General features: G+C 35.4%; 1 protein-coding gene across 1 annotated transcript; it reads left to right on the forward strand.

Annotated features, from left to right (window-relative positions):
• Positions 1 to 52: 52 nt before the first annotated feature.
• Positions 53 to 6,541, forward strand: LOC136818829 (furin-like). Its single transcript, XM_067075092.1, has 6 exons — positions 53 to 750; positions 2,592 to 2,805; positions 3,210 to 3,448; positions 3,860 to 4,025; positions 4,595 to 4,725; positions 5,014 to 6,541. Exons 1-6 carry the CDS (start codon positions 333 to 335, stop codon positions 6,006 to 6,008), a joined length of 2,163 nt encoding a protein of 720 aa, XP_066931193.1. The 5' UTR covers positions 53 to 332; the 3' UTR covers positions 6,009 to 6,541.
• Positions 6,542 to 11,483: the final 4,942 nt, after the last annotated feature.

Genomic DNA, 11,483 nt, shown 5'->3' on the forward strand with positions numbered 1-11,483 from the left:
CACGGAGTTTTATGATACAAAAACGATAACAACAAATCAATTATATGTAACATGTTCATGATATGACTAAAAAAATCTAGTAATGTATTTACAAACAAAACTTTATACCGACAAGTTGTGAATTTTTCTACATGTTAAATGGTACACATCTTTTTAATTTTAACGACAGCTGATTTTTTGTACTGTTTATACGGCAAACACAGGACCAAGTAAAAGTACAAGAAAAAATCTTTGTTTTGCAACTAAACATCACTTGGCTTGGAGTATATAAGCGATATCTTAAAAAACTTATGGAAGTTATTCATTAAAAATGATCTGCATAGTACCATGTTATGAATTTGAAATTTATAGGAATAGACTTGACATTTTTATTTATGATATTGTATTCGACTGCAAAGTCAGTTAATGGTTCTGAAGAAAGTCAAATTTACACGGATTTCCTAGCCTTAAAGGTTCAAGGTGGACATGAGAATGCAAGGCAAATAGCTCAAGATTCTGGATTATATTATCATGGCCAAGTTGGAAGTTTGGATGATTGGTATATATTTAAACAGGTACCACCAACAGAAGGACAACATCGTAGAGTAAGACGAAGCATTTTGAATGAGATTGTAGGAAAGCTATCGTCGTTTAAGAATGTTGATTTTGTGGATTCTCAAATCTTGCTGAAACGCAGTCGAAGGGATTTGGTATTTGACGATCCGTTGTATTCTCACCAATGGAATCTACATGGAAAATACAGCTCGACAGGTATGTGATTTAAAAGCTTTTGACACTCCTGTCTCAATGCACTGCACCAACGATAACGTTCTAGCTACAGTCATGGTCGTAATAATTGAGAAAAAAGGGAAATTCATACGAAATCTTATAACCACAAACAATTTGGAAACGCTCTAAATTAGGATGGAAGGGTAGAGTTTTAACTCTGAGTTTTAACAATAGACTTGAGACTTCAGGATCTAAGGATATCCAAAAGTTCAAGAATGGTCCAATAGGGCTCAGAATATAGCCTGGAAGTCTATACCCCTCCCAAATTGAAATACTCGAATAAATTTATCAATTAGCCCAAAAGCGACTTTCTCGCCCGAACTCCAAACCAAATTTCGAAAATAACAAGGGAATAAGCTAAATCCTCAATAGATTTTGACCATATGATGTATCATGCTGTCACAATGGATGATAAATAAGCCATTAGTAATATCAAAGGTAAAATCCTTTGCTAACCAACGGGGTTGTGGAAGAGGGCTCGAAACACAGTAACCACTTGGATATAAAGTAAAAATTTTAGTAATTTTCCTTATATTGAACAAGATTAAAATGTCAAATTATTTCCTAAGCCAAACTTTCTAAAAATACCGATCTCTTTTCCTAATTTTTCTTTGGAAACAAAACCAAGAGGTTCTTTGACAGGCACTTTGGCTATCAAAACATGGCAATATTTTTCTTTTGATGGCTATGTTATCTGTATAAATCATATCGCAAAAAATCACAAAATTCTATCAAAGAAAAACTTAATATCATCAGAGTCTCGGTAGTGAAGAAAAATGCTACCTCGACAATCATGAAAAGCCAAAACAACGGCCTCAAACTATCTTTAAACTTACGTAACTCTTACATTTTTTGTAACCCTTGTTTTAAGGGCTCTGGTCATAGTGAAAAATCAATTTTAGAATTTGAAGATAAAACCTCATGTTTTCGCTTCTTTGACATGCTTAAGAACAAACTGCTTTTGAAAAAATGATTTTAAGTAATTACATCATGAGTAAAATAAGGAATAAGTGTGGCATGGACCTTGATAAAACGTCATAACGACGCTATTCGTATACTTTTCACAAAAAAAGCCTAATCTCCTTGGGGAAATCATTTTATTGTTTCAAACTTTTTTAAAGTTAATGACAAATAATTTCTTTATTTAGATTTTTTCGGAAAAATTTTCTATTTGGCTACATCCCAAGTTATAGCTGTTTTCGTATGGAAATTTAGTGGTAAAATTACCAAAAATGAGGTTTTTTGGAGATTTTAAAGGAAAGATACTTCCACAAAAATTTTCCGAAATTACATTTTTAGATACTAAATAGATACATCATCTGAACCAAGAAAAATTCCGAAATGATTGATTTTTACCGAGATTAGGGCTTTGAAAGGTGAAATACTCTTCTTCGAAAAACTCTTCGTTTTCTCCTTCATTTAATTTTTTTATTTCAATTTTTCGATTTTTAAATTCTAAATAGGTAGGTTTAACAGGACATATGAAAAAAATTATACATTAATCTTTTTAAAATGCAGAAATTACCATTTAAGTTGGTGTAAAATCGAAAAATTGGGTATGTCCAGAGCCCTTTATGCTCCAATATGGCGTTAGAATAAACTCCGCCACCAGGCGGAAAAAATTTTCGTTGGGTTGAGAAAAACAACCTTTTGCAAGGTTAAAGGCTAGTCTGGAGTCGCTCATTATCCATTTAATACAACTTATAGAAAATCCAAAACTTGTAGTTGCAGTTTTTCAAATGGTAATGCCCGCTGTTTTCCACGAGTAAGGATTTCCCGATGGGTTTCAACGGCGAATAATCAGTATTTCTATTTCATTGCAGATACGTGTACTTATAACATCAACGTAACAACTTTGTGGCGACAAAATATCACCGGTAAAAACGTCGTCGTCACTGTTGTTGATGATGGAGTTGAACACCGACATAAAGACATCGTCGGCAACTACGACGCCGACGCAAGTTTTGATTACAACAGTAACGACAAAGATCCGACACCACGACCGACGAGTAATAACATCAATAAGCATGGCACAAGGTGAGATCTTCGTTAAATCACAAGGAATGGGTGTTTTGTTGATGGTCTTATGGCTAGAGTCAGAATTTTGAAAATATGAAAAACCCAAAGACCTTCTCTTAGTCTTTAATAAAACAAATTTAGCTTTACCCTGTACCAATCTCTTCTTTTCTGAAAAGATAACGCGGAGTAAGACAAAAACGGCAAAATTTTTAACAATATTAGAAAATCGCCAGTGCGATGGGAAGAAGCTATAACTGTTATTTTATGCTCGTCTCCGTGTAACCCAGGCTTTATTTTCGTCTCTGAAAGACGCCAGAGAATATTTAGCGCTATCAGTAAGCATAAAAAAGATGGTCATACACCTAATGGAACAAGGTTGCTATTAGACGCAATTTTTAAGTTTTATATTCAATTCAATTTAGGTGTGCTGGACAAATTGCTGGCTCTGCCAATAACTCTGTTTGTGGTATTGGTGTCGCTTACAACGCTAAAATTGGTGGTATTCGAATGTTCGACGGCCCTTATGTTGACTCTATTGAAGCAGCCTCGTTTTCATTCAAACCACAACACATAGATATTTACAGTGTTTCATGGGGGCCCGATGATAATGGAAGAACAGTAGATGGCCCACGTCACTTAGCAACCAAAGCTATCAAAAATGGTGAGAATATTTTAGCATTTGTCCATGTTAGTTCCCTGTTAAATATTATGTGGCTGTTATGTGAAAAACATCAACTTTTCTTGGACTTCTTAGAATATTAAGTAGTTGGCACTGTTCAAAGCATCGAGAGAAGAGAACTTGAACCATTCAAAATATCGACAGTGGTTTTTTAATGAGGTTCCAGGCGAACAGATACAGTCCCATTTCACACCCAAAGCCACTCGCACCACATTAAATCGTGAGCGCTATCAAAATCATAAGAAAAATAGTGCCTAAGGACTCAGTTTGAGTTGGGCTGCAATCAATTGAAAGATCATATATTTCACAATAAATATTTTTTCCTGTGTTAACTCACTCTCTGCAAGGAGCTTAATCCAAATCAACGATTTACATATCAATCATTTTCTACAGGAATTGAATCGGGAAGAGGTGGGTTAGGATCAATTTACGTTTTCGCAACTGGGAACGGTGGCAAGAACAAAGATCATTGTGGATGTGATGGTTTCGTTAGTATGGTTGAAACCATGGCAATTAGTTCTGTTGATTATTGTGGAAATATTCCGTTCTATGCAGAGAGGTTGGTTTTTATTCTTTCGTATTCCGGTTTCATTGGTTTTTGTTGTACATTTAATTTTTAGCGGTCTAGGTAGCCATCCAATCGAACCACCTGCAATAAAAAATTGTATTAAACATTACACGAAAACATATAGAACAGTGGAGTCTTCATAACTAGAGCCTCTATAACTCGAATGTCTTCAAAAAATCAAAACAAGGGTGTAAACTGCACGAATAGATCCTATCTCACAGCCCCACTGGGACCCTTCCCACTAGAAAAATTGGCCAAAATATCGTCCCCCGCCGGTGGAAAATTATCCTTCAATTTCTGTCCCCACTGAAAATAATCAAATAAAACAATCCTCACTGCAAAACATTATGCTGTACTCATGAACTGTACTATATTTCCCATCCCCAGTGAATTATCTGACTTAAAAACAAAAGAATTAAAATCCCCAGTCATAAAACATATTGGAATATCAATTCCCATTGAGTTTCAGTCCGTTATTTTTATCCCCACTGGCTGTAAAAATCCTACCATCTCTGTGAGAAAGGGGTGTCTTAATATCATATTTTACTTACTGTCAATAGGTGCACAGGTATCATGGCGGTGACATATAGTTCTGGATCCAACCCCGATAAGAAAATCACCACAATAGATCTTGGTGGCAAATGTACAAATTATTTCACCGGAACTTCGGCGTCTGCTCCAGTAGCAGCTGGTATGATTTCTTCCATTAGTTTCCATTTCAAATCCGGGGGGGTGGCACTCAAGGTAAACTACCAACTGTAGGTGTGGCCCTCAAGGCTTTCCAAAGTGAAATTAGGGAAAATTCACCCTAAGGGTGTAAAAGTTTTTTTCATTTCAATCTGTGAATTTTGATTTCAATCTGTGAGGTTAGATTCGCAAAAGGCACTTATGAAATTATTACTAATTACTTATCCTTGGCAATTTCTTCATGGTCAAAATTTTTTCTAGTCAAAATTCAGAACATGATCTCTACTTTTAGGAATTTTCGCACTGGCATTAGAAGTCAATAGCAATCTAACATGGCGTGATATGCAGCAGTTAGTTGTTCATTCATCCGATAAAATCAAGCCTCGGTTTCAAACATGGATTACGAACGGTGCTGGACATCGAGTCAGTGAATATTTCGGGTTCGGTTCACTAAACGCTGGTCGTTTAGTAGAAATGGCGAAAAACCCGAACTGGAAGACTCTAGCTCAACAACGTATTTGCAAATCTAATAACTTCGGTCAAAATCAAGATATTATACGTAGTTCTACGTTAATTTTAAAATATAATACAACTGCTTGCTCCGAGAGTTCAAGTTACATATCTAAACTCGAGCATGTGAAAATCTACGTCACACTTGATTCGCTACCACGTGGAGGGCTGGAAATTAGTGTCCAATCTCCTTCAGGAACTATTGCACCTATACTGAGACCACGTGGTAAAGATTTATATGCGAGTAGTTTTGATAATTGGGGATTTTTATCAGTTTTTTTCTGGGATGAAGATCCAGTTGGTGAATGGACTATAAACATAAGACAAACGTCAAGCCGTGCACGTACCGGAAAGTTATCGTCCGTATACCTTGAATGGTACGGAACTGTTGGGAATTCAACTGGGACATATACACCAAAACCGGAGGGCTCTACAACAACACCGACAAAAGCAACACCTGTTATTGCACCGACAAGTGGGAATGGATTTCATTTCTCGACCGAATTGATATTGACAATCGTGTTCGCATCTTTAATTGTTTTAGCCGTCGTAGCAGGAGTAATTTACAAATATCTCAAAGGACGAAGCCGAAGGAGACGAAACGGTCAAGTCGTGGCAGTAATGAACAACAATGGCCCTGTGCGACGTACGTTTTCGAATACGTCTTACATAGACGACTTATCGTTCACGGTCACGCAATCGCCTCCACTTTCACCTACAATGACTTTTTCACACCATCAGCCCGTTTTCGTTGAAGAAACAGATAGTAGAAAATGAGGGCAGTGTATAGTTTATAAAAAACTCTAAGTGAAAGGTTTTTTATAGAGACTCTGCTTAAAGTGACTCTTTAATCATTTTTTATAACTTTTTATGATATTTTTTTTGTGTCAGTTGGGATGGAGAGACCGTAACATGTTGCTGTCTAAACTAATAGCATACCGTCACGAATCTAAAAATAGACATTGATTTTTATGTTTGACTGAATTTCAATCCCATCACCCTTTGCGTTTATTACGCTTGCACGCAAATTACACTCAATTACAATGAAAAAGTAATAACTTTCACGACTTTTGAATTAAGACGAAAAGGATTGTGGGATTGAATTTCGGTCAAATGAGAGAAGTAATAATCATGACGTTTACACGACGAAGCGCTATTAGGTTATTTATGTTTCTTCCCTCCAAATTATAATTTAGGCGAGACCAATTTAATTTGTTGTTCTACGGGCAGATCGTTAGCAAAATATGGGTCGGTCGGTCGGTAAAATAAGAACAGATTTTTCATTTATCAGGGTTGGTAAAGTACCGAAAATGTTTTCCATAAAATATCTGGTTCAAAAATTCACTTTTTTTTTATCTTCGATGATTATGATAAAATCTTAGTGTATGGAATGCTTGATTTTCTAAATTTTTCAATTTCTTGAATTAATTTTCAGCTTTATTCAAGTTTGATTCATACAAATAACTAGTGTGTAAAATATATTTTGGTGGAAATTCAATATTATTATTTTTTTGATTTTAGCAAAAATAGGGTCGGTCGGTCGGGCCCGTAGAACAACAAATCAAATTGGTCTCGCCTTTCATTCACGGAGACAGCGTGTGCCTACATTTTTCCGACTAAAGTATTCTTCGCTTTTCATCGATAAAAACTTTTTGTTAACGTTTCCAGACTGAATTTTTTGATCTAATATAGACAAAATGATAAAATTTGATAAAATAAAAGTATTTTATATTAAAGAATATTATATTTATAGGAATTTTTTGGATATTTGTAAAATTTGTATATTTCTATAGCTAGGATCGTCAATAAAGAATTATACCCAAAAAAATAAAAAAAATAATTCAAGATGGAATAATTTTGATTTTTTTTGGTTCTTCAGAATTACGAATTTCAAATATAATTAATTGCCTTTGAGGTAAGAAAAATATCGAAGGAGTTAAGAGGAAATAACATTAGTCAGTTTGTCAGTCAAATTTTTGTTCTCGCGAAAATCTAAATCTAAAAATTATGGTTTACATTGAAATATTTCTTAAGTTTTACTGAAAAGGAAAAAAAAACCCAACAATATAATTCACAATATGAACAATATGATAATTCAAATAAAACCGGAAATTGCAGACCGTCGTCTAAGATTTCACAAGGTCCATGGATAAAGACAATGCTATTTCAGTCAGCCTCTTGATGAGTTTTGAAAAGGCATCTCTGAGAGTCCCTAGAAACCAGAATGCATTGCATTTATCTAAATCCGATATCGTCTATTGAATTATTAGCCAAAACGACGAAAATATTTACAGTCTTTCATCTGACTCAATTGAATCTACCTTATCGGCCAAAACTTAGTCGGCCTTGATTATTAGTCAGCCCTAATTATAGTCACCTCGTCAAAATTTAGTCACTACGGGCCGACTAAGCGGTTATATTTACAGTCAATTTGGCCCAAATTTTTAGTCGGCCCTAATTTTAGTCACCAAGTCAAAATTTATTAATTTAAGTTTTGGCCGATAAGGTATTATATCTAGCCCAGAGGCCACTTACAGCTTTTTTTAGGGCTGGATAGCACCTGAGAAGTATCCTGTGAAGTTTTGCAATATAAATGACATAAAATCATGACCACGTGGCCAATATCTAACCCATCTAGCACAGAGATCACTTGCGGCTTTCGGATAGGCTGGATAAGCACTGAGAAGTGTTCCGGTGTAATTTGGCAATATATGATAACAAATCATCCGAACAAGTGACCAATTTTGTTGCAAAATTGTGAGATAATTTTGTTGTTTTAACCAAAAGTTTAGTCAGAAGAAGACTCGAGTCGATTATGTTCCATTCTTTTCATTTGGTAATAATTCTTGGTGTTTTTGTTCGGTTGAAACACCATAATGACGCATTTCTTCCCATACATAAGTATCAAAGTCACATAGCAATTGATCAATAAAACTGAAATGCCAATGAACTCTTTATCGCCAGGTTGTTGTCGAAAGTAAGACATTGGGAAACTAACTCCATACGATATTGACGTGATTAGAACTGTGTAGAATAGAGACATTGCCTCGTTCATGAAATCCGGTAATTTTCGGCAACGATAAGCTTGAACGGAACACAATAATTGGCAAGATGTCAGCAACAGAATCTGTATATTTTGATGAAACTCTGTGTTGCAATAATGACTCCGTACCATTTCTATACTTTCTTCTAGGAAAATAATCTTTGGTTCGATTTGAACGTACGAAATGATTAATCCACCATTGGTGATGATAACCAAGATGCTAATTGTGAACATTTGAGTCAGCAATGTTTTGCGAATGGTACCAGCGGTGATTCGGATATTGGAAGAAAAAGCAGTCACCAATTTCTGTGATTTCGTATAGAGACAAGCTACGTGAAGTGTGTAGGGTATACTGTATATCAGATTACGAGCAACACATGTTTCCACTCCAACATCTGACAGGCTGTAGAAGGAATTTATTCCCAAGAATACACCTAACAAGGATGCAAGATGCAAGAACGACAGAGTTTTGTCGGACGAACGGACAATTGGAGTTTCTCGTTTGATGATAAAAATCATGATTATGCTGATAGTGATTAAAGAACCAATACCAGCTAAAGAAGCGTTCACATACAGCTGTTGGTGGTTGAAGATAGTTTTAACGTCCGTAAAAGGGTCAACGCAAGCAGTTCTTACACCATTGTCTATGTTGAACTTTCCTAGACACGACACACAAGGGCCATCTCCGAAACCAATTTTAATTGTATTCAAAGGACAAATGTCACATCTGAAGGAATATTCCGTGTCAGCATCTTGGGTTATGTTAACAACTCCATATTGTTTATAATAGCCTGGTGAACATGTCAGATCTGGCTGGCAATAAACAGGTTTGAAATCAGCTTGTTCACTTAAATATTTTTCAGATTCTTTTTCATGCGCTGATAACACATATCTGGTTAGAGGCAATATGTACACTTGAACCTCTTGTACATCAAATTGGTATACTTTCTGCAGGAGCCCAACTTTCAAATTTAGTTGTCCTAAACGATTCTTTAGGGGAACTAAGATTTTGTTTATGTACGAGTGTATATTGTCAAGGGACACTCCAACTTCATCATCAGCTTTGAAATGGAATAGATTACTACGATCAGTATGGACCAACGTAATCATATTTTCATACTTTCCAACATTAAGACCTCCATCATAAGCCAAAGTATCTTGGAAAAGTAAAATACGACCGGGGAATAAAGATTCATATAATAACTTACTTTCCAATGCTAAGACAATCGAGTCAAGCTGAATCGAGTCCGCGAAAAAAAGAACTGTCGAATTTTGGGTACTGTTCTGTTCCAAAAATGGTTTAATGCGTTCTGTTAATAATTTTTCAGTGTAAATTTCACTTATAAATGATTCTGGCATAACTTCAAATGTTTTTCTTCTCAAGCAAAATTTACTTGTGTCTTTAATGAAATCAAAAGTTTTGTCGTAATAATTATCATAGAGTGTAGGTTTATCACCTTCGTATGCGATCTTTATAAAAGTGACATCACGCATATGGAAACGATCTAAGAAAGTTGCTATCTGATTTATGTAATCTTCCATTCGAGAAGATGGGTAATTATCATCACACTCAAAAGGCTCACAAAGCCGTGCAATTGTCGGGTGAAGACTTCCAACATATTCTCGAATGATCTTTGACATTTCTATTGAGACGTAAGCCACAATGAATATGATATTTTGTTCACGTGGTCTCAATATCTCTTCCCCATTGGTCTTTTTTGTTGGTTTATCAGAGAAGAAGTAACTGCGATCCAAAAAGAAGTTAGTGATGGTTTCGATTAAAAGATCCGTATTATTGCATACATCAAATGTCTCAAAGTTAAAGTTCTTTTGGGCCACCAGAGATTTGCTGACTCTGGTTTCTACGTGCTCAGCGAACGTGTTGAAACCTGTTTTAGTAGAATTTATGTTTCCATTACATTTGGAGAAAAATCCTATACTTTGATAGGAGTTCAAGATGTCATCGTTTTCAGATAACATACTAAAAGCACAACATAGTTGTAAACCACATAGAAGGAAAACAAGGGTAAAATTTCGGTCATACATACTCGCGTTAAACCACGTGACAGTGTGACACAGAGTGAAAGTTTAACTTTTCAGACTTGTTTCAGTATTTTAGTGTCACTTGACTCTTTGCTGAATATTGATATTTTGTGCTCAAACTACACAACTCTCTCTACAATCTTTTTCAAGGAACGATTGAACCCTTTCCTTCCAATGTTTTGTTCCGTTCATATGCTGGTTCAAAACCTCGTGAGAACACTTAGTTCGAGAGCTGTTGGCCTTTTTATAAGGTCATAAGACTCGGAATTTTAACCATCCTCAACGTGTTCGCCGTACCCAAAACTGTCCAAAAAGTTTTGTCAGATCGAATAAGATTCTCTAAAAGCCCTAGATAGATAACAATGCTAAAATTTCGACTCTAGACCAAATTCTTCCAATGGTTTTCGTTGTGCGTGTGTCAGCGAAGAATAGTCCATTGAAATAACCTACATAATAGAGTTTCATACTGATACAGTCGGAGTAAGTCACGAATTTCAGCATTTTATACAATCATACACGATCATCATGTTACATAAGTTTATAATTCTGATCATGTTATGAAAATGGGATTTACAAAATAGAAAGGTAAAGAAGATTTAAAACTAGCCATAACTTTTTAAGCTCATGAAAATCTAAAAAAAGTTCGAACAAACATTGTATAACGGTATATGACTTTTATCATTCTTGCCACCATTAGAATGATCAGATAAAACATTGAAATTGATTTAGCTAGATTAAAAAATGAATTAAAAACAATTAAAAACAACAATTAAAAAAACACCAATTACCCCTGATTTTGAGTATAAGAAAGTAAAAAAAAAAGAAATATAAAAAAAGCTTTTGATAGAATAAAACAGAATCTGGGATAAAACTATTCTATCAACAAAGAAACATTTTTCCATCTCATTGTTTTAATGTCTGATTTTATATGGCTTTCTGTACTGTTTCTTTGTTTCGTTAATTAGATGAAAGGGGTAATACTAAAACACACAACCACCCACAACCACCCAAAACCAGCCAGAAAAAGGCACAACCAGTACCAACCTCCCAGAAAAAGGACCAACCACAACCACCCGTGCCTTTTTTTGGCTGGTTGTGGATGATTGTGCCATTTTTCCTGGGTGGTTGTGGGTGGCTGTGTCTTTTTCTGGGTGGTTGTGGGTGGT

This window comes from Clytia hemisphaerica, unplaced genomic scaffold (assembly GCF_902728285.1).
Source record: "Clytia hemisphaerica strain Z4C2 unplaced genomic scaffold, Clytia hemisphaerica genome assembly, whole genome shotgun sequence".
NCBI classification, from domain to species: domain Eukaryota; kingdom Metazoa; phylum Cnidaria; class Hydrozoa; order Leptothecata; family Clytiidae; genus Clytia; species Clytia hemisphaerica.

Excerpts from the sequence above, each read along its gene's own strand:
- LOC136818829 (XM_067075092.1), top strand. The coding sequence starts at position 333 with ATGAATTTGAAATTTATAGGAATAGACTTGACATTTTTATTTATGATA. Across the intron at positions 2,806-3,209 it reads ATCAATAAGCATGGCACAAG|GTGTGCTGGACAAATTGCTG; the intron begins GTGAGATCTTCG and ends AATTCAATTTAG. Across the intron at positions 3,449-3,859 it reads AACCAAAGCTATCAAAAATG|GAATTGAATCGGGAAGAGGT; the intron begins GTGAGAATATTT and ends CATTTTCTACAG.